The 22,650-nt window shown below is 48.0% G+C and overlaps 2 protein-coding genes and 1 non-coding gene across 8 annotated transcripts in view; 2 read left to right on the plus strand and 1 right to left on the minus strand.

Moving 5' to 3' along the window:
• LRSAM1 (leucine rich repeat and sterile alpha motif containing 1) overlaps positions 1-17,591 on the minus strand; it is a 40,101-nt gene extending 22,510 nt beyond the window's left edge. For 2 of the 6 annotated variants that reach the window (XM_055317494.1, XM_055317489.1), the window contains exons 1-11: positions 17,478-17,588; positions 16,930-17,170; positions 14,931-15,036; positions 14,458-14,514; positions 13,872-13,916; positions 12,350-12,427; positions 11,009-11,077; positions 9,244-9,328; positions 8,049-8,170; positions 5,167-5,257; positions 800-930 (exon numbers count right to left, since the gene is read on the minus strand). In XM_055317494.1, the coding sequence (XP_055173469.1) occupies positions 800-930; positions 5,167-5,257; positions 8,049-8,170; positions 9,244-9,328; positions 11,009-11,077; positions 12,350-12,427; positions 13,872-13,916; positions 14,458-14,514; positions 14,931-15,002 (750 nt within the window). In that variant the 5' untranslated portion in view covers positions 15,003-15,036; positions 16,930-17,170; positions 17,478-17,588. Of the gene's footprint in view, positions 1-799; positions 931-5,166; positions 5,258-8,048; positions 8,171-9,243; positions 9,329-11,008; positions 11,078-12,349; positions 12,428-13,871; positions 13,917-14,457; positions 14,515-14,930; positions 15,037-16,929; positions 17,171-17,477 lie in introns of those variants that run through there. The other 4 variants (XR_008663412.1, XM_055317490.1, XM_055317491.1 and 1 more) reach the window with 4 other exon arrangements.
• A 6-nt stretch (positions 17,592-17,597) lies between these two features.
• On the plus strand, positions 17,598-21,458 carry RPL12 (ribosomal protein L12). The gene is made up of 7 exons (XM_055317565.1): positions 17,598-17,755; positions 18,291-18,364; positions 19,385-19,483; positions 19,846-19,927; positions 20,662-20,748; positions 21,126-21,238; positions 21,406-21,458. The coding sequence occupies exons 1-7, from the start codon at positions 17,719-17,721 to the stop codon at positions 21,409-21,411; spliced, it is 498 nt and encodes a 165-aa protein (XP_055173540.1). The 5' UTR covers positions 17,598-17,718; the 3' UTR covers positions 21,412-21,458.
• LOC129518334 (small nucleolar RNA SNORA65) lies at positions 20,447-20,576 on the plus strand. Its single transcript, XR_008666170.1, has one exon. It is a non-coding gene; the product is annotated as a small nucleolar RNA SNORA65 (small nucleolar RNA).
• Positions 21,459-22,650: the final 1,192 nt, after the last annotated feature.

Raw genomic sequence — 22,650 nt, forward strand, 5'->3', positions numbered from 1 at the left:
TCTCACAGAGCAGCAAGAAGATAAAACTACAAAGGCATTCATGGTGGCACCGTCAAACAGGGAAGGGTGGCACTAGAGAATCAGAGATTGATAAAAAGTCCTTGGAAGATAAGAAGCCAAACCTGTGGCCATTGGTGTCCCCTCTACCTGCCTCAGAGACCTTGGGCTGTGGGCCCTCTGTGGGAGCTCAGGTGGGGCCAGAGGCGTTTCCGACTGGCTTGTTAGGTGCTCCCGGCTGATATGGCAAAGCCTGGCCAAGCTTCCTCCTCTATGCCCATCCTAGGCTAGTTCACCTCCTGGGAGGGCCAGCCCCATGCTGTGCTGACACATGTGCCTCCCTGACTTCCCCACAGACAGAGAGCAGGAGAGCATGAGAGGCGTCCTACATGGCAAGGGCCACTGAGGCAGGAAGTACTTGCTGAGAGAACAATGAGCAATACGGACACAATCCCCACTGAGAACATCCCACAGGAGACCTCTCGGAGGACGCAGGATTTAGACAGAACTGAAGGATGCGATGGGTAAGCAGGGAGAATTCTAGACGGAGGAACTGCAAGTTCACAGGTCCCGAGGGGTTCAAGGAACCGAGAGGAGCCTGGTGCAGCTCATGTTTGCTGAGGTGGTAAGGGGAGGCGGCAGAGGCTCTGTGAAAGCATCTAAGCACACTGGTCTGGATGGAGGTGAATTTGAATTTGATGGAGGAATCTAGGGCCCGCAGCTCTGAACATCCTGCCAGTGCCCAGGGCCCCCTGCACACACACGCCCCCACTCCACACGTCAGCAGGCAGGTACGGCTTACCTGCCACTCTACCTCCTCCCTGGAGAATCTGTCCGTGGGACCGTCAGGGCTATCCCGGGAGGTATTGGCTCCGTCCTGCTCCAGGACTGGCAGCAAGTACTGAGAAGGAGGGTAGTATTCCAGCCCGGACTCTGCAAGAGATGATACAGGCTGACTGAGAGGGAGGGGACAGAGCCATCAGCTGCTACAGCCTCTGACTTCTCCCCAGCATCCTGTCCCACCTGCCTGGTCGGTCCACTGCTGCCCTGCCCTGGACTAAACCAGCCCCTCCATCTTGCTCACTAGTCTTAATGCCAAGGCCTAGAATGCTGCAAGCACTGAAGAAGTGTCAGTTGAGTGAATAAATAGGCTGGCCAGCTGCCTCTTTACCACCTGAGTGAGAATGAGGTGATGTGAAGAAGGAGATTAGTGGAGAATTCTGGGTCCATACTTTCCTGTGTGAGACCTTGGGCAAGACCCTCACCTTCTCTGGCCCTGCATATTCTTCTCCTGTATGACTTGACAGGGTTCGTACCCTCTACCCATTTTTTAGTGGGTTGCTTGCCTTATTCTTGCCGATTTATAGGTATTCCTTACATACTGTAGCTAATAACCTTAGGTCTATGATATATATTGCAACTATCTTCTTCCAGATGGTAACCATTTTAAGTTTAATGATGGTATCCTTTTGAGATAAACTTTTATTTTTTATTTATTTATTTATTTATTTATTTATTTATTTATTTATTTTTTAATGATAGTCACAGAGGGAGAAAGAGAGAGAGGCAGAGACACAGGCAGAGGGAGAAGCAGGCTCCATGCACCGGGAGCCCGACGTGGGATTCGATCCCGGGTCTCCAGGATCGCGCCCTGGGCCAAAGGCAGGCGCCAAACCGCTGCACCACCCAGGGATCCCTTATTTATTTTTTAAAAAGATTTTATTTATTTATATGAGAGAGAGACAGAGACACAGGCAGAGGGAGAAGCAGGCTCCCTCTGGGGGGGAGGAGGGAGCAGGGAGCCTGATGCAGGACTTGATCCCAGGACCCTGGGATCACACCCTGAGCTGAAGGCAGATGCTCAACCGCTGAGCCACCTAGGCATTCCGAGGTAAAGAACTTTTAGATTTTAATATGGCCAAAGTTGTCTTTTAAAAATATAAACGGGAAAGGAAATACTAAAAGTAGACAGTAGGTATATGAAAAAATATTCAAATAACCAAGGACATGAACATTACAATAATAGTAGGCTGCCTTGTTTATCCGTCAGAATAAACAAACTTAGAAGACCTTTAAAGACACCCAGTGTTATTTGTAGGAAGGAGAAAAGGGTCCTCTTAGAAGCCTCTCACAGGAATCTAAACTCGCGCAGTGCACAGCGCTTAGCCCCTTTCACCTGCCAGCCCCACTGCAGCCTGCCCTAGAGGAATAAGCCTAGTGTGCCAGCGAGAGGTGTGTTAAAATGCTCATAACAGTGGAAGACTGAAAATAGCCTCATGTTCACCAAAAGGGGAGGCTACATAAGCTGTGGGGCTCCACCATGTGAAATACTATACAGCACTTTAAAACAAGACCAATTGGGCAGCCCTGGTGGCACAGCGGTTTAGCGCCGCCTGCAGCCCAGGGCGTGATCCTGGGGACCCAGGACCGAGTCCCACGTCAGGCTCTCTGCGTGGAGCCTGCTTCTCCCTCTGCCTGTATCTCTGCCCCTCTCTCTCTGTCTCTATGAATAAATAAATAAAATCTTAAAAAAAAAAAAAACAAGACCAATCCATCCGTTTAGAGATAGGAAAAGGCCTAAGACTTATTCTTTTTTTTTAATTGCTTTTTTATTTTTTATTCATGAGAGACAGAGAGAGAGAGAGAGAAAGAGAGAGAGAAAGAGAAGCAGAGACACAGGCAGAGGGAGAAGCAGGCTCCATGCAGGGAGCCTGATGTGGGACTCGATCCCGGGTCTCCAGGATCAGGCCCTGGACTGAAGATGGCGCTGAACCGCTGAGCCACCCGGGTTGCCCCCTAAGACCTATTCTTGAGTGAAAAAGGCAGGGCTCAGAACCACAATAATATGTTATCTTTTAATGGGTTAAAAAATGTTTTTAAAATAAGAGCAAACCCCAAAACTTTACATACATACGTATACCTACTACACCGTTTAAATAAATTGAAGAATTATTTCTCAAGCTGTATAGTAGGTATACATATGCTCATTGTTTTATTCTCTGTCTTGACACCTAGAAATTACGTAATTTAAAAATCTTTTAAGGAAAATAAAGGGTTTGATTGGGGAATGGGTGAAATAGGTGAAGGGCATTAAGCAGCACACTTATGTAGTGATGAGCACTGAGTCACATACAGAATTAAGTCATCATATTGTACACCTGAAGTTAATATAACAATTATACTTGAAAGAATTTGTCTAGCTCTACCACTGGCCAGGATTCACATTAGAATCACCTGTTGCTCAAAGACTAATTGGATAGGTGTGTGGCCAGAGTAGCTGCTGTGTGATGTGTAACTTTTTTAACTGAAGTATCACATACAGAAAGTGCACAAAGTCTTCATGTATAACTTGGTGAATGTTTAAAAGTATATACACCCTTATGAACAGGAATTGGGTTTGGTTCAGAACTCATGTGCTGATAAAAGTGTGTATTCCTTTGTGTCTAGCTTTTCTCACTGCACGTCGCATCTGCGAGGTTCACCACTGCTGTGGCAGTAAAACTTTGTTCTTTTTGATTGCTGTGGAGTATTCACAAGTGAGTCTGAAACAGTGTATTTACCCATTCTACCACTGATGGGCATATAGGTTGTATCTGGTTTGGGCTATTATGAACAGTGCTGCCACGAATATTTCTGTACTTGGCTTTTGACATATATTCATATGTACTTTCCCAGAACACACCTAGGAATAAAATTGATGGGCCACAGCGTGTTTGAATTTTCAGCTTTAGGAGGTATTAACAATAATTTTTGGAAGCAGTTTTTGACTTACACTCCTACCTGTTGTGTATGGAAGCTGTCGCTCCACGTGCTTGTTAATTCTTCGTCCTGACATTAATTTTAGCCATTTCAATTTGGTGTGTTAGGATTGAAGTGTCTCTGTGCAGTTTTAATTTGCTTTTTTTCCTATTGAAAAAAATGATGTTGAGAATTTGGGGGGGATACTAATGGCCATGTGGATATTCTCTTTTGTAAAATTCCTATTTGAGTCTTTTGACAATGCCTTTTCCTTCATCTTTGTATGGGCCAGAAGCAGCCCTTTGTTGGACATGTATGTTTTGCAAATATCCTTTCTAACTTCATGACTGCTCTTTCTTTCCCTAAATGGGGTCTTTTCGATGTTAATGAAATGTAACTTATCAACCTTCTATGGTTGGTGCTGCCTGTCTCCTATTGAAGGAAGAAATTAAGGTTCTTTTTTTTTATATTTTTTTTTTTTTTTAATTTATGATAGCTACAGAGAGAGAGAGAGAGGCAGAGACACAGGCAGAGGGAGAAGCAGGCTCCATGCACCTGGACGTGGGATTCGATCCCGGGTCTCCAGGATCACGCCCTGGGCCAAAGGCAGGCGCCAAACCGCTGCGCCACCCAGGGATCCCGAAATTAAGGTTCTTTACCCCCATACAGATATCCAATTGAACTGGAATCATTTACTGAAAAGACTTTGCTTTCCTTTCTTGTTTTGCAATGGCCCCTTTGTCACCCACACCTGACTGTGTGTATGGGTCTTGGCCATGTTCTACAAGCTCCCCAGGAGCCATCAGGCAGATAGGAGGAGGTGGCGGGTATTCTGGCCTCCTCTTGGGGTGCCCAGACCAGTGGTGGCCCTGGGTGTTAGCTGCGCTGTCACTCCTCTGAGTCCAGTCCACCGTGGCCTGTCCTGGATGACCCCAATGACCCCCAACTAGTCCCTGGCCTCCATGCTTGCTTTCTCCAGGCCCTTCTCTTCCCTGCAGCTGGATGAGTCCTCTCCTGGGTGACACCGGACCCAGGTGGCCTCTCCAGCCCCTCACCTGTTTCCCCTCCCTTTGTGTGGCCACCCCTACCTGCCTCTCTGCAGCCTGCTTCCCACCATGTACCCCTCTAAGCCCTTCAACCTGCTTCTCCTCCTGCCAGCAACAGCCTTCTCTCCTTCTTAAGTCCTAAATACCCTCAAGTTTTGGTCAAGCCCCTTTCTCAGATCTTCTCTGATGCCCTAACCTAACCAGTAATGAGAGTTCCTGTGACCATCTGCTCTGCCTGTTTCTCCTGCTAGATGTGGTGAGATCTGAGCAGGTGGGGGCTGTGGCCTCCCAGGTCTCTGCTATCCCCTAAGTCTGGGGTGGCATAAGGCAGTGGCTGGGACCATGCTTGCTCACTGGGTGAAGGAGGCAGGCTGCCTGGTCTTACCTTTGCAGAGGAACTGCTGAATGGCCTGGGTGCCGGCACTGCATACCTCCTGTGGGGGGTAAACCATGGACGAGGCGTCGAGGTTCAGCGTCTGCAGACACAAGGGAAATATCTTTATATGTGTTGTCAACACAATCCTAAAGCACCTGATTTAGTTACAGAGTTGAATGTTTGAATTGAGTCTCCTCTGCAGGGGCAGCTTATCTGTCTTGTTCCTGCTGCCATTTCTAGCACCTAAAACAGTGCCTGGCATGCGGCTAGCATGTGATTCATGTTTTTTGGGTAAAAACATAAATAAGAGGAAAAAAGGGAAATTGTTTAAAGAAATACTCATATTCTCTCACTTTAGTATATTTATAAAAAAATTTGGGGATCCCTGGGTGGTTCAGCGGTTTAGCGCCTGCCTTTGGCTGGGGGCATGATCCTGGAGATCTGGGGTCAAGTCCCACGTCAGGCTCCCTGCATGGGGCCTGCTTCAACCTCTGCCTGTGTCTCTCTCTCTCTCTCTCTCTCTATCATGAATAAATAAATAAAATCTTAAAAAAAATTTTTTTTTGAGAAATCTCTATCAAACTCAAAATGGTTTCCTCTAAAGGGTAGATTCTGGGGTACTTTCTACATGAACTTGGAATTTAGCAATGTGATTTTTATAAGTAAGAAAAAACTCAATGTTTACATGGGCACATGTGCATCTGCTTACGGGTTTATGAGGCCTAGAAAACAGGGATCTAGTTCACACAAATGCCCACGCTGCTGTCCACTGCCATGCTGTGAGGTTTTCTGTGGATTTTGTTTGTTGAGCCAAGCCCTTCTGCTAGCTTCTCACTTGTTCCCAGAGGCCTCCTGGACTCAGCACAAGTTACCTAACGCCCATTTCAGGAGTGCATACCCTCTCTACCCTTCCCCACCCCAGGGGAAGGCCTGAGGGACCAGGCAGGAGGTCGCTGAGTGGAAAAAGCAGCTCAGATGCGCCCCAGCCCTGGCCAGCACAGCTCTTGCACCCGGTAACATGCACTGCAGCAGGGAGTCTACCCTGGAGCAGAGGAACCGATTGCCTGGGTTTGGGGGGCCTGAGAGCAGAAAACCCCACCCTAGGAGGCTGAATCCGAAGAAAATTCACCCACATGGGTGATATTGGTCACCCTCAGTAAAGCGTGCTGGATGCTGGGGCTGCACCACCTAGTTTGGTGGCCCTGAGCTATGCCTGGCTGTGTAAGTTTACATTTTCACTGACTAAAATGAACGTGAATTTAAAGCTCAGTCCCTCAGTTGCACTGGCCACGTTTCAAATGTGCAACATCCACAGGCAGCAGGCTGCTGCTACATGGGACATAGATTGTGGGTGTTCCTATTACCGGCAGGAGTGGCAGCTGGACACCACTGCAGGTGGTCACTCAGCCATGGTGTCAGACCCCAGCTGGTCCTGTCCCAGCTGTGTGCCCTTGAGCAGGCCAGCTGACTTCCCTGAAGCTCCCTCAGAGTTCAACAGGCATGCTAACACCCAGGGCTATTCGATGGGTAATAGGAGATAACTCATGAGAAAGACCTTGGCCTTAATGGAATGGCTGTCTGTGGTCTCATCCTGGAAAAGGGTTTGGCCAATGCCCTACCAAAAAGCTCAAAAGCTTTTTTTTTTTTAAAGAATAGATGAGGGGCACCTGGGTGGCTCGGTTTGTTTAGCATCTGTTCAGCTCAGGGTCCTGGAATCAAGCCCTGCATGGGGCTCCCCGCTCTCTCTCTGCCCCTGCTCATGTTTTCTTATCCTCTCTTTCCCTCTCTGTTCCTCCCCTGCTCATGTGCACATGCTCACTGTCCATGGCTCAATTTCTTCATCTCTAAAGGTGCACAACACTATCTGGCTCGCAGGATTTTCCTGAGGATTCAGGTTAAATACCTTGCCTTACGAAGCACCAGAAAAATGTGAGCTGTCTTGTCATCACGACTGTTAAGAGCCCACCTTCCCTGAGTGAGCTGCTTTGTGTCAGTGTCTCTTAAGGCCTGAACTGTATGTCCCCCAAAAACACATATAAGAAGTCCTAATCCCTTGTACCTCAGATATCACTATATTTAGATATAAGATGTTTAAAGAGGAAAACAAATTCAAAATGAAGTCACCAGGCTGGGCCCTAATCCAGTAAGACTGGTGTTCTTATAAGAGGAAAACGGACACATGCACATATAGAGGGAAGATGATGCAAGGACACACTGAGAAGGTGGCCATCTACAAGCCAAGGAGAGAGGCCTCTGAAGCAAACAACTCGGCCTACACATTGATGTTGGAATTCCAGCCTCCAGAGCCATGAGAAAATAAATCTGTTGTTGGAACCATCCAGCCTGTGGTGCTTTGTTATGGCGGCCCTGGCAAACACACAGGGACCCAGGAAGTGCTTGTACCCTCTCCTGACAAAACTCAGTGTCTACACCTCCTAGTGAGGCTACTTTCTCCATCATGAAGTGCTGGGCTCTTTGCGATCCAGACCCACCAGACACAGCAACTGCCAACCATGTCAGATCCCCTCATTCTTCCCTTAACACATCCTGTGCTTTCCACTTCCTGTGTCCTCCGTACTGTCCCCTCACCCAAATGCTCCGTTACCAGCATCTACTTCTCCAAAGCTAGTTCCTCTTTCAAGGTCTGGCTCAAACACCACATCTTTTACAAAGTGCCGACCCCACCAGGATTCAACATTCTGTCCTCACACTAGGAGTGTGTTTTTCTGCCTCCAATGTGGCAGCAAGAGTCACATAATTACAACTGCTCGACATTGGCCTCTCTGTGAGCTTGAGATCTTTGTGGGCCCAGCACCCCACAAGCAGGGGGGGGCATTTAGGAATGTGGGAAGGGGAGGTGGAATGGCCAGAGAGAACGGTTCTGCACTTACTTCCAGGGTTCGAACATGCGCCAGCAGCTGTGGCAACCTCTGAATCTCATTATCGCTGATGTCAAGAGTACGTAAGCTTCGAAGTTCCCCCACGGTGTCTGGAAGCTCCTTCAGCTTGTTATCTGGAGAGATCCCAAGGGCAAAGCTCAACCCCCCAAAGCCCTTTCACCAGTTTCCTGCCTGACACCGCCAGGACTTGGGGGCAAGTGGGCACTTCATGTTGACCTCGGGGCATGTGCCAGGTCTCAAGACCTGAGGCTCCATGAAGAAGAGCAAAGTGGTTGAGTTTCAGTGACCTAGGTTTGAGAACATTTTTACTCCACCACTTACTAGCTGAGTGACTTTGGAAAATGGATTTTACCTCTTTTGGCCAGTTCTCTCATTTGTAAAATGGGGATAATGATACTATTTGTCTTCATAGGAATATCAAAGGATTCAATGGAACTATGCATATGAAGCCCTCAGCACACTGCCTGTAATAGAGTAAGTGATCAATAAACATGGTATCATTATTTTTTTATTTATTTTTTATTTTTATTTTTATTTTTTTTGGTATCATTATTTTTATCTTTATGTGTCACCAAAGAGTAAACTGAGGCATTTTGTACAGAAAGTGCTTAAGGTCAACAAGAGGACATCAGGGAGCTGGGGGTATGGGAGAGAAGCATCCTGCATGAGATTCTGTCACTATCACATTGGGTGGTCTTGAGCAAGTCACTGCTGTCAGCCTTCTTTTTTCACCTGTCAATGGGGGAGCACATCTTCCTGTCCTTGCCCCATGGACTTGGGAGGCTTGCTGCATTGCTGACTGCAGAAGTGCTCCTCCCTGAGTGTGAAGCGTTCGCTGTCACAACCTTTACTGTGGCTCCTGAATGGCTCTCCCCGTGCTGGGCTGCCACTCCAAATGCTCCTTGTTATTACAAATATGAGTGCCTGAGTCTGGCAGCCCAGCTGTCAGGACTGTCTGCCCTCCTCTCTGTAAGGCCCTGATGAGTCACAGGAACTCTCCTGATGCCCTGTCTCGGTCACCATGGAGACAGACACCCTCCCCCCCCTCCCCTGCTGCAAACAGGGGGTTTATAGGGATGCCCCAGGACTGGCTGCTCAGGGGCTCCTGGGAGAGCGCTCTGCAGATGCTGTTGAGACATCCCAGAGCTAATTGGAAGCCACATGGATAGGGCTTTCTGGCCCCTACCTTTTATACTGAGGGTCTGAAGCTGGATCAGGTTCCCAATGGAACGTGGGAGATACGTCAGTTGATTCTTCTCCACATTCAATACCTAAGAAAGAGGGAAGAATGACATGAGAACCCACATGCAGAGAACAGTGTCTATGCCTGCTTCAGGCCAGGCAGCATCTGGGCACCACATACACCTTTGGTTTCTCCTGACAGCCCTTTGAGAGGGCATCAGTTGTTACAATCCTGGGTCAGAGAAAACAGGCTCCGAGTGGTGAAGTCACAAGCCCAAGAGAGCTGAGCCAGTTCTGAGGTTCTATCATTTATGCAGACCACAACAGCCCAATGATGACCCCACAAGCAAGCAAGCAGGAAGAAGGGGACTAGTAGGTTCAGGGACCAGAGGAGGCGACTGTGATAGGGCTCTAGGAATCCCAGCATCGGGGGAAGGAAGCAGAGCTGCATGAAGGCAGCAGGATCTGTCTGAGGTCTCTAGCCTGGCAGCTGGTGGTGCCCAGATGGGAACACACACTCACTGGTTTCTGCAGGCTGTGTGCCCTCCCAGAGGTGGCATTGTGAGAGGGGCAAGGTCAACAGGATGGCACATTGAATACTCATTAAATATTGATGCGATGGAAAGCTAAGCGGCCATTAAAAATAATGTGGCAGATGAATACTTGATGAGCTGAAAGATGGTTAGGAGTTATTGCCAGGTATCCAAAAATTACAAAATGATGAATGCAACAATTCTGTAAAAATATACATTAAACAAAGTCCCTAGAGATCTTACACCCAGATATTCACTGTGGTTTCCTAAGGAGTGGCAATTCGTATTATTCGGCCACATGTTCTGTGTGCCCTTGGGCAAGCGACAGGCATCCCTCTGGACTTCAACTTTCTCATCTGTAAAATGCAATGACATCACCCACACTGTAGGGTTGTTCATTCAACGTCACTTCTTGGTCTCTTCCATGTTCGAAGCAGTGTGTGAAGTGGGAGTGCTGCCCTCAAAGGACTACATCTCAGTCAAACAGTAAAGCCTTTCATTAACTACAAACTGCTGTTAGTGCTGCCAAGGAAATAAGCTGGGGCTGAGACAGAGGCCCAGAAGGTAGATACTCTGACAGGGAGGTTGGGAAGCTCCTCAGGGACATCTGGGCTAGGAGATGATGAGCAACTCAGACAGAAGGGAGAGGAGAGGCCTGCATTGAGAGGCCCTGCCGCAGCGGAGCAGAAAGGCCAGAAGGGGTTTAGGAGCTGGCTGCTGGGAGCAAGGGGGATAGCAGAGAAGGCTAGAAAGCAAGAGGGCCCACCATACAGGGTGTGCAAGGGCACAGTGGAGAGCATAGATCTTAATCTGAGTATGCAGAAAAGCCGCTTCTTCCTCCGTAAAACAGGACTAATTCTAGCACCTTCCTGACAGGCAGGCTGCAGCAAATCAATAGATAAAATGAGGGAAACACTTAGCTCCGCACAGGCATGCAGGGGACTACGAGAGATCAGAAGTGGGAGAATAAGTCAGAGTGCTGAATTCATCACTTCCTGCTTCCTTTCTTGTGGAAGCTCACAGTGAAATCCCAAAAGCACATGCCAAAAGTATGGTATTGAGACTCTCACAGCTTGGATTGCCATGGCCAGGGTGTCACCAAGCTTCCTGACAAGAAAGGGATAGAGGGAGCTGGAAGCAAGGGGAGCCCTGGCCAGAGCCCAACCAGAACTCTCCAGGCTCATACAGTTTCTCACTTGCAATCAGAAGTGGGTGTTCTGTGTCCTGCAGCCATACCTGCAGGGCAGTCAGCTGCCCTATGTCATCAGGAAGAGCTGACAGATGATTATTGTGAAGATCCAGAACCTGCAGAAGGAAGACAAGCTTAGGGGTCACATCACTGACGGAGAAAGCCCACAGATCTGAGGCTCCAGGGAGGCGAGAAGATGCCACGGTCTTTTCCTGCCTTTGGTGTTGAAACAACACCAGCCCCTCCTCTTCAACTACACAATTGATCATTCCATCTCAGCTCCTTTTTCAAAACGTTATACCATTTCTTTCTTTTCTTTATCAAATATTTTTAACTGTTGAGTAATAAAAGTATACTATGAAATGGTCTGCATAAGCATTCATGTTAAAAAGGGAAACCCTTGGGGATCCCTGGGTGGCTCAGCGATTTAGCACCTGCCTTTGGCCCAGGGCGTGATCCTGGAGTCCCAGGATTGAGTCCTGCGTCAGGCTCCCTGCATGGAGCCTGCTTCTCCCTCTGCCTGTGTCTCTGCCTCTCTCTCGCTCTATGTCTCATGAATAAATAAATAAATAATCTTAAAAAAAAAAAAAGAAAAAGACTACCAAATGTGCAATAATACACTGATGCTGGTTCTCTGTGGAGTGTGAGATGACATTTTTCCTCCTTTGCTTTAACTGTAGTTAATTTTTTTAACAATCCAAATGAGTACACAGATATGCTTCATTTATATATAAGTGAAATATATACACAAGTATAAAATACGTATTTAAAACACATATAAGATGCCATGTATTTTATCACAAAAATAATAAGTGTTGGACCAGAATAGCAAAGAGAAGTGAAAAAACCACCTCAACTCTTACAAGCCAGGGTTAACCACAAGAAACACTTTGATGCCTGACGCTGCCATCGTTTCCCTTATTGTGCATATCCACTGCCAAAGCTCATGTTCATGTGCAATAATCCTGAGGTCATAGGCCACATATACTACGAATCTGTCCCAGTCACTGTCCTGGAAAGGCTGACCATCAGGAGGAAGTCAGCCCAGATCACGGGGCTTCCTGCGTTGCCCCGTGATGCCTGGCATCCCTTTGGGGCCTTCTTGTTTGGGTCCGTTATTCTCCATACTCTCTGTGAGTCCACCTGCTATAAGTTTATGCTTTGCCTTTCTACCTGTTGGGCAAGCTTCCCTGAAGGCAGGGCCTGTGGCTGGATATCTCTGTAACCCCACTCTGTGCACAGCACTCAAAAGGTGGCCTATAAACTGTGCTGACCCAACCCCAGCCTATCAAGTTAGGCCCACCTGGCATAAACTTTAACAAAGGGAGCTTGAGCTGTCACATGCAGCAGGCAGAGACCCTGACACCTGGGAGAAGGGCCCCCAGTACCTTGATGGTTATGAGATTCAGTAGGCTGCAGGATTTAGGGAGCAGGGAAGTGAGATGATTCGTATGGACAATCAACACCTGTATAGAAAAGATTTGTGGCATGTTAGCCTGAGGAAGAGCAGCAAACAGGGCAGCTAGCTTGGTGCAGGATGCACTACAGATCCTGCCTGCCCGGTATTCTCTGTTCTCCCAATGAGGGATGTGGTTCAGAATCACAGAACCTCCAAATGTGGAATCACATGACCTGAAAATCTGTAATTTCAAGGGTGAAAGGGATCTTCAAGACCTAATGCGGGATCCCTGGGTGGCGCAGCGGTTTAGCGCCTGCCTTTGGCCCAGGGCGCGATCCTGGAGACCCGGGATCGAATCCCACGTCGGGCTCCCGGTGCATGGAGCCTGCTTCTCCCTCTGCCTGTGTCTCTGCCTCTCTCTCTCTCTCTCTGTGTGTGACTATCATAAATAAAAATTAAGGGCAGCCCCGGTGGCGCAGCGGTTTGGCGCCGCCTGCAGCCCGGGGTGTGATCCTGGAGACCCGGGATCGAGTCCCATATCGGGCTTCCTGCATGGAGCCTGCTTCTCCCTCTGCCTGTGTCCCTGCCTCTCTCTCGCTCTCTCTGAATGAATAAATAAATAAATCTTAAAAAAAAAAATAAATAAATAAATAAAAATTAAAAAAAAAAAAAAAAGACCTAATGCTACTTTCCATCCTGAGAAGGGTCCCTGTGTAGCTGTCCTGATCTTAACCTCCCTTAGCTTCAGCAACTTCACATGGGGAACAGAGAATAATAAAGTACCTGCCTCTGAAAGCTGCTGTATGATTAACTAACAGACAAAAAGCACTAAGCCCAGGGCTCGCCTGGGGTCCGGTGCTCAATCCACGTCATCTGTTGCTATTTCTATAGCATTGACCCCTGCATAGAAACTTCTAGTGTCCAGGAGCTCACCAGGCTATTGGTATGGAACACTTATTATCTTCATTAGATAATTCATTTAGAATGCTATGCTCTCAGCTGCCTACATGCAAAGCTGTGATGCCTTTCTGAAAAATCATTCATTTCATTCTTAATCTCTCCTGGGTGACTAGAATGAAATAAGCTCAGTTTTCATTATTATTAACAATGAGGTCTCCCAGTGTTTACTGTGGCAGGCATCATACCTCGCGCATTCACATCTCCATCTACCTACCTCCCCCCTGCCTGTCACTCATTTAATAGTTCTCATGATACCTCTGCAAGAGTAGAACTAGAATTAGGAATGTCTTCATTTCATAGATGAAGAAACGGATGTAAGAGTTGGCGGAAGTTGCCCAACTCATGAGGGGCTAAGTCAGGATGTGACCCAGGACCATCTGATGCCAAATCCAACTTTTCTAACTGTACAAACAGCTACTTCAAGCTGAAAGGGTGAGAATGAGGGAGAAGGGAGCTGTCCATGCCAAAAAGAGGGTGCCTAAAAGTCCCACCTGATTTCAAACATGCAAATATACGATAAACAAGTCTGTGAAAATGAAGATTCACCTTACCTTCTTCTGTAGAACTTTGCATGTTGCAAAAGCCCCAAATGGAATCTAAGATAAGAGAAAGAAGTCAGTTCCTCCCTTCCTGCTGGGTTTGTTTTCTGAGTGGCACACATGTGAGGGAGAGATGGGGCAAGAGGTGATCAAGTGCAAAATCCTCAAGTGGAGAGCAGTGCTAAGCCAAGAGGGTGGCAGAGGAGGCTGGTGAGGAGTGCTCCTGGGGATGTGGTCAGCCATCATCTGCAATCAGCTGGCAGGAGACTGCCCTGCCCAGCTCCAGCTCATACACTATCCCCATCACAAGCTCTACTGGAGCAAAAGAAAGCCTCTGCTATAGAGGCTGGAGAAACCCAGATTCTTCAAGTTCCCTAGAAATCTATGGGTATATTTTGTAGACTCCTTGATTCTTGTACACTATTTCAAGACCAATGATCATCTCAATTCTTTTGAATAAGAACAAAATCTAAGAAAACTTCTCTTGACTAATGCTTCTGGTGTTTTAAAAGTCCCAGTCCACAGCTGTCTTAGGGACATTGTGATCCAAGTGAAAAGGACAGATCAAATTCACAGCCAGAACACTCCCCCAGTTTACCTCTGAGAGCTCACATTTAGAGATGTCAAGAACGTCATCAGCCCCAGCTTCTTTTGCCTGATGGTAAAAAGAATAATAATTTGAAAATTGTTCAAACAAAACACCCTTGCAGAATGGACAAACAAGCCAAAGAAACAGGATTAAGGAGCTGTATGAGACCACAGACACCATCTTGTTCAATTAGTCCATTTGCAAGTGTACCAATGATCCCTGTTTCAATGGGGCTTGAGGTCCAGCATGGAAGAGCAAATGAACAAATGATAATTGCCATCATTTCCCTGGGAGAGAGGCGCAAGGCACTCCAGAGCACCAGGCAAGTGGCCTCACTGATGCTTTGAGTCAGAGATTTTCTCTGGGGGTCAGGGAGGCAGATGGGAGAGAGGGAGCACACAGCTTCTTTGGGTGCAGTGTGGAACCCTGTTTTATGAGGGCAGAGGCAGAGATGGACTTGGGGGAAACCCACTTTCCCTCACCAGACACATCTGATACTCCAGGCGCTTCCGAGCCTCCTCACTGGGTTTCCGCTTCCGGAAGAAGAGCGGCATCTTTCTTTCTCCCCCTGGAGTAATCTCCAGGACTCTAGGGCATAGGAGAGAAATCAGGGCCTGGGGGATCTCTCACACTCAGGACAGGCAGCACAGTAACACAGAACACATAGCTGATTTACTGGACTGTATGATCCTTGAGGTCAACATCTGTATCTATCTCAACCATTCATCTGTGCCATGAGCCCAGCATAGCAGGTCTTTCTAAGAATGTTCTCTAAGAACTCATAATAGGACTGATGAATCACTTCCTGAAACCCTTTCAGAGTGGCATCAGCTACATTATAAGAAAAAGACTTCTTTGTTGAATAAAAATTCCAAAGCAGTCCTCAGACGCCTTACCACCCTCACAGCTACTATTCCATCTGATTCTCACTGCAGACCAGTTTAAAGTGATAAAATGGATGTATAAGCTGTGATTGGTTATATGTCCCGGATTGTAGCAAAACCAGTCTGGAGCTCTGCTCTTTCAAGTCCTGATACTGTGGGGTTTGCCCAACTCCTTTGTGCTCGAATAATTTAGCACACATTAATTACAGTGTTCTGAACTTAGAAGCCAGGTGCTTACTTCCTGCCCAGTATCCGCAAATATCAGTGCTTGATAAAGGATATCAACTGGCCCAGGAAGCAATCATCCAGGGAACCTTATGGTGAACAGCCCACTAGGCTTTGGGATGAAATGTAATTGGGTTTATGGAGGTTCCTCAAAAAGTTAAAAATAGAACAACCCCACGACCCAGCAATTTATGAAACCAACTACTAGATATTTACCCCAAGATACAAATGCAGCAATCTGAAGGGGCACTTGTACCCCAATGTTTATAGCAGCATTATCAATAACAGCCAAACTATGGAAAAAGCCCAAATGTCCATTGATTGGTGAATGGATAGAGAAAAAATATATACATATATATATACACACACACACAATGGAATATTATTACTCGGCCATCGAAAAGAATGAAATCTTGCCATTTGCAATAGTGTGGCTGGAGTTACAGTGTATTACGAAAATGAAATAAGTCAGTCAGAGAAAGACAAATGCTTTATGATTTAACTCATATGTGGAATTTAAGAAATAGAAACAGGGATCCCTGGGTGGCGCAGCGGTTTGGCGCCTGCCTTTGGCCCAGGGCGCGATCCTGGAGACCCGGGATCGAATCCCACGTCAGGCTCCTGGTGCATGGAGCCTGCTTCTCCCTCTGCCTGTGTCTCTGCCTCTCTCTCTCTCTCTCTCTCTCTCTCTCTCTCTCTCTCTTTCTCTGTGACTATCATAAATAAATAAAAAAAGAAATAGAAACAAAATAGATGAACATATGGGAATGCAAAAAAAAAAAGAGAGAGAGGGAGGCAAACCATAAAGAACAAACCAAGGGCTGATGGAGGAAGGTGGGTGGGGGATGGGTTAAATGGTTGATGGGTATTAAATATCAGCCACATAGAACTATACATCTAACAAATATTTATTTAGGGTCCACTACAGCTTATGGAACTAGAGAGAAGGTACAATTGATGAAGATACACATCTAATCCTCAATGGGAGGGGTAGAGATCACAGGTCTCTGCCCACAGGGGTGTGGAGAGTCTGGGGAGCAAGCCAACCTGCAGAGCTGGCTCAGGACCATCTTGTCATCTCACCTGCCAGCAGTGATGGGGAAAAGTCTAAACAAGCCGTCTCCAATTCCTCCCTGATGACAAGCTCTTACCCATCTGCTCTCCAAGGACTAACACCCTCTTATCCCCTCCACAAAGTCAAGCCCACCCACTACCTCCCCGACAGTGACCATCCTTTCTCCATCCCTTCCATAAGATCAGCTCTTCCCAACTTGCTCCCCAATGTTCACTCCCCTCATCCATTCCTCCAACGTCCAGCCCAAAGGAAAGAACCACACCCATTCTCCCCAGGCTGGAGTGGGGAGAGCCCCACCTGCTTTGTGGGTGGACAGGTCACCACTCCTTCCCTCGGGTGGATCTGAAGGCAGGCAGATCACTCGTAGGGCTTGGCTTGGTCATGGACACCGGGTCGCAGACCACCGGGCACGGCCCGGGACCCCGGGCGGAGCCAGAGTCTGGTCTCCTCCAAATGCAAGAGCTGGGGACGGAAACTCGGAATCTCAGAAAGTCATGCAGACCAGGATGACGAAGTCTGAGACTGAGAACCGCAGGACCTTGGAATTGAGAGTTGGATCAAATTTAGACCCGAACAAAATTGTTTTGATAAACAAAATGCACATATCACGAGGAAGCTAAAAGGCGGCCAAGGGTCGCCAATGCCCTAGGGTCTCGGAATTGGGGTGCGGACTCCTCAGGGGAGGGGCGGGTCTTTGCTATTGGGCTAGTGACCATAGGGTGACTCTCATGACAAGGGAGAATAGAGAACAACGAGGCCTGAAAGCAGCCTTCTTTGGTCTGCACCCCCCCCCCAGGCAAACCTCTCCGAACCCCCCCACTTCCGAACCCCTAGTCACAACTCACCGCAGAGCAGGGTTCTCCAGCCGTCAGCATCAGGCACCTGCCCACAAGCAACATGGCGGCAAGGGCGTCGCCGGGAGGCTGGGCGGAGCCCACGGTTCTCGCGAGAGTCGCGCTTTTCTGCCTATATCCGGCGCAGTCAGAAGCTTTTCCGGCCTTTTGGCTTTAGGCTCGGAGGAGGCGAAGGTGCAACTGTCTTCGGTCGTCCCGAATCCGGGTTCATCCGACACCATCTGCCTCCACCATGCCGCCTAAGTTCGACCCCAACGAGATCAAAGTCGGTGCGTGCTTTAGATGTGGCTGGGGCTGCAAGATGGAGCATTCCTCCTCCCCGCAGCCCGTTGGGCCCCCGGCTCAGCCGCCGTTGCCTTGCCCACGTCGGGCTTTTAAGCCGCTGCCTGCTAGAGGCCTTAACCTGGCCAAGTGTCTAACTCTCTGGGCCTCAGCTTCCCCACGTGTAAATGGGGAGGGAGGACCAGACGACCTGTGGTGGCTTTGCAGCCCGCACGCCTAAGGGTAAGGTTTGTGCCCGGGTGCTACCCCCTCCGCTGGGCTGGCCGGAGGCCGGGCTGCCCAGGGACTCCGTGGCCGTGGCCGTGGCCGAACCCGAGGCCGCTGGCCCACGTGGCGCATGGGGCGGTCCACGCCAGGGAGGCGGCTCGCCAGCTGCGGGTTGGGTGGCCTTCCTTGTCTCCGCTGAGGCTCTTGGTGCGGCTCCGAGAATTGACCAGTGATGTGGGCGGCCCCAGAAGATGCGGAGGGAACTTTGGCGCGGGGGCTCCCTCTGCAGCGACGCTCCTCTTTTCTTTCTACCAGTGTACCTGAGGTGCACCGGTGGCGAGGTCGGTGCCACGTCTGCCCTGGCCCCGAAGATCGGCCCGCTGGGTCTGGTAGGTCATCCTGGTGGAGGGCGGTTTCGCTCTGTCTTGTGCGAACAGACGGAATCTGGGGTGCCTTGTACGTTGACGGGGTGGTAACGCCTGCTACGCCGCTGAGCCTCCAAACTGGAAGTGCTCCCGTAGCAAGGTCTTGCTACACTGAGGTGGTGACTTCACTCTCCAGGGTTGGGATCTTACTTGCGGCCTTCCCCGTTCTTGAGGCATGGGCCAGGGGTCTTGCTGAAGGTTTAGAAGAGTAGCTTAGAGACACTGGGCAGTCTAGTTAGCTTGTGTTTTCTAGTCAGGGAAATGGGCATAACAGTGAGGTTAAATATCGGAAGGGAGGATTAAATGGGGGTGTCGGTTAAATCCTGGTGAGCTTAACATAGTAAGCTTGTGTAACCTCCTTGTTAATAGGACCAGCTTTACTGATGACCACTCGATTTACCCATTAATCCGTTTTATGCTTTAACCGTGCTTGCATTTCGCCAGATATCATTAGGCCTTTATTCCTTGAACTTTGATCACCTGAACCAAACATTGTTCCCATATTGTCTTGCCTAACCAGTGCCTTCTTTACTGCTGGTCCTTGGCTCTCAGCTTAGCTGGCACCAGCTGAACAGCTTTCCTCCTTAGGCTGATGGTCATTAGGAAGTCTAGTACTTGCCCAGATCCCATCCTTGCAGAAACCTGTTGTTTTTAAGATTCTCCTGGTGATTTGAATGTAACCAGGGTTGGACATTCCCATGTTATCACATGGTTTCTTATGGGAGGGTAGGTAAGTAAGGGACTTTGCCATCTTATGACCCTGGGCCTACAGCCCCAAACAAACTTAACCCCTAGCTTCATCTCCCCAGTGTATACTGCTGCAATAGCTATGCCTTGATTTGGTATGTGCACTTGGCTTTAAACAGCGCCCTGTGTGCTCAATTGGATAAGGAAGGTTTGGGGTGTTGCCAAGTGAGAGGGATGGGTTTTTCAGACTGTACTTAAACTTAGCGCACAGTGTGATAAATAATTTTCTTTCTATAGTCTCCAAAAAAGGTTGGTGATGACATCGCCAAGGCAACCGGTGATTGGAAGGGTCTAAGGATTACAGTGAAACTGACCATTCAGAACAGACAGGCCCAGGTACTTGGTTTGAGGGGGAGGGTAGAGGTAGCAACCCTTTGGGATTCCTGGGTGGAAGGTTTTTGCCACCTGACCCCAGTGGTGAGCTGAGGGCAATTTTAAATGTGGGGAAGGCTCTTGAGAGCATGGATCAAGAAAGAGCAAGGATGTGGACTCAAATATTAGCTCTTGTCACTTGTGTGACATCGGGTAAATCACTTTGTGTCTCTTAGGCTTAGACATGTTTTAGATTGTGAAAATAACTGAGAATGCACAGCAACTCCAGTGTGGCCTGTTTTTTGAGAGCCATGTTGCATGGCAGTATTGACTGTCCTCACTGTAAGGTGGAGTAGAGCTCATTCAATGGAGAATCTCTTCTGCAGATTGAAGTGGTACCTTCTGCCTCTGCCCTGATTATCAAAGCCCTCAAGGAACCACCAAGAGACAGAAAGAAGCAGAAAAACAGTGAGTGGCCTTTTCCCTGGTAATTTGTGAGTGGTGTCTACCCAGTGATAACTTAGCTGCATGTGTTCCCTTGAACAAAACCTAGGGGTGGCAGAGGGATCTGATAAGCTGTTGGAGAGCCAGGCACTACCAAGAAGTGTCACGTGGCTCTCCCCAATCCCTAGTAGGGGGCTGGCCGTACTCTGTATGCAGGAGGGAAATAGTAATCGAGTAGAATGTGGGATAATGATAACCAGAAACCGATCACTTCTGAGCTGGGTAATGCTCTGAACAGCTTGGGCCCAGTAAAATAAACTTGTCTTTTTTTCATGTTTAGTCTGGGCAGCCCCAATGGCCCAGCAGTTTGGTGCTGCCTTCAGTCTGGGGTATGATCCTGGAGACCCAGGATCCAGTCCCACGTCAGGCTCCGTGAGTGGAACCTGCTTCTCTCTGTCATGAATAAATAAAATCTTAAAAAACAAAAATGATAGTCTTATGTGTCTGTGTAAGATTAGCAAAGACTTGATTTTGCCCCAGCCACCCGCCACTGCACCTGATCAGTTTTCTGTTGGCTGGTGCAGTCCAGTGGTGAGCTGATAGTAAACCCCAGCTTAGGAAACAGGGTTGTTCTTCATGTGGATGACTCTGTGCCGAAAGCATGGGAACAGCCTGGAAATTAAAATGAGGCAGCATATTACATGGTCTGCTCTGGCCTTGGGTTGTGATAGAACTTACGCTGTTTTTCTTTTCTGCAGTTAAGCACAGTGGAAATATCACTTTTGATGAGATTGTCAATATTGCCCGACAGATGCGACACCGATCTTTAGCCAGAGAACTTTCTGGTAAGTGGACAACATGGAACCACCTTAATTGTTATACGGGGTGTATTCACCAAGGGTAGAATTTCCCAGTTTGAAGGGATGTAAGCTGTAGTTGGGGTGCAGGGTCTTGTGGGTTTGAAGAAATGGATTGACATCGGTGAATATTTGGGGCTGGATGTGTTTAAATCTGGGTATCAAGGGACCCATGGAGTCTTTGCATTAAGAACTTACATATCTAAATCGAGTTCTGAATTGTGGATTAGAGCAGCAGAGATGTCACTCCATAAAATAGGGTTAATTCCTCCTTACCTGCGATGAAACTCCCCATGGTATTTCCCCATGGTATACAAGGACTGAGGGATTGCAGTCCCTCTGATGGCAACTTTTCTTAATTATAGGAACCATTAAAGAGATCCTGGGGACTGCCCAGTCTGTGGGCTGCAATGTTGATGGCCGTCACCCTCATGATATCATAGATGACATCAATAGTGGTGCAGTGGAGTGCCCAGCGGTGAGTGACTTCTGTTTCATTTGCCACCTAAACAGGGTAAGAGCCGGAGGAAGGCTAAAGTATGCATAGAGAGGCTGGACTAGTTCTAAATAGAAATGGTCCGTAGTGGGTTTGGGCTATAAGATTTTTTTTTTTGTCCTACTGACACATTTTTTTCTTTCCCACAGAGTTAACTACAAAGGAAAATATTTCAATAAAGGATCATTTGACAACCAGTGGACCTTTTGATGTGGCCTCTTGCTTGGGGAGGCTAGCTCCTCTGTGGTGCCAGGGTGGCAGAACCTATAGAAGGAGCCGTTTGGGTAACAAGCTCCTCCTGGGTGACAGATTGCTGTCCTGTATGGAACTAGAGAGAAGACACCTAGAAAGTAAGTTTCAGTGCTTTTTGTAGGACACAGATACACACTTTACAAAATACTTTGCCAAAAAGAAAACTTGTACCTCAGTATGAATACATGGCAAGGAGTTTATCCCAGACCAGTTTAATTCTCGAGTGGGCTAATGTCCTGTGGCCCTCAGTGCAAGACTTCAGTTTGTTCTAATGTATAGCCAGGCTTCAGAAGCACTGGTGGAAAATAAAGGAACCTGACCTTGGTGTCAGCCCTTAAGGGTTATTTTCTAAAGGCATGTTTTTGCCTTTCCTGAGTCTGTCCTCTTTCCTTAGTTCTAGTCCTTTTTGACTCTAGTTCATGACTCCTTTTAGTGTGAGTGAAGGGATGAACCAAGATACCTGGGTACTGGGGCAAGCTATACCTGAGCAGCTTAGAGGGGCTACAGGGTAGAGGGGAGAGGGAGGAATTTAGGAACAATTAACCCAAGAACTTAGTTTCCTTGACATGCTGTATATAATTTTGTTAATAGGCCTCTAAAGTTAGGTGAGTTTTAACCCCCACCCCGTACAAGTAGGGTTGGAGAACTGTAGTGGGAAGGATAAACCTTCTAGGACCTGTGCTAAGTCACCAAGAAACCAAAGTCAAAGGCCTTGGTCAATGAAGTTGAGTCTGACTTCCAAGTCCAATGTTTACCTAACCCCAAGTCACAAGGGTTTACTGCTGAGATGAAGTCATGCCAGTTATGTATGAAGAGATGTCAAAGGCAAAACCCAGGACTGGGAAAGGGAGAAAGGCCAATGAAAATCTTACTCTAGGGCAGCCCGGGTGGCTCAGCAGTTTAGTGCCGCCTTCAGCCCAGGGCCTGATCCTGGAGACCTGGGATAGAGTCCCACATTGGGCTCCCTGCATGGAGCCTGCTTCTCCCTCTGCCTGTGTCTCTGCCTCTCTCATTAATAAATAAAATCTTAAAAAAAAAAAATTACTCTAAAGGAAACTTCACTAGGCAGAGAAAGGACCCACTGGCCTGAGCCAGGGAAAGGCCTCAGATTGTCCTATGAGTCTACAGAGGTGTGTGCCTTA

Source organism: Nyctereutes procyonoides, unplaced genomic scaffold, assembly GCF_905146905.1.
Source record: "Nyctereutes procyonoides isolate TBG_1078 unplaced genomic scaffold, NYPRO_anot_genome, whole genome shotgun sequence".
Classification (NCBI taxonomy): domain Eukaryota; kingdom Metazoa; phylum Chordata; class Mammalia; order Carnivora; family Canidae; genus Nyctereutes; species Nyctereutes procyonoides.

Bases quoted from the DNA above. Each gene is read 5' to 3' on its own strand.
- RPL12 (XM_055317565.1), top strand. From the start codon at position 17,719: ATGCCGCCTAAGTTCGACCCCAACGAGATCAAAGTCG. The intron at 17,756-18,290 runs GTGCGTGCTTTA...TCTTTCTACCAG, and splicing joins CCCCAACGAGATCAAAGTCG to TGTACCTGAGGTGCACCGGT. The intron at 18,365-19,384 runs GTAGGTCATCCT...TTCTTTCTATAG, and splicing joins AGATCGGCCCGCTGGGTCTG to TCTCCAAAAAAGGTTGGTGA.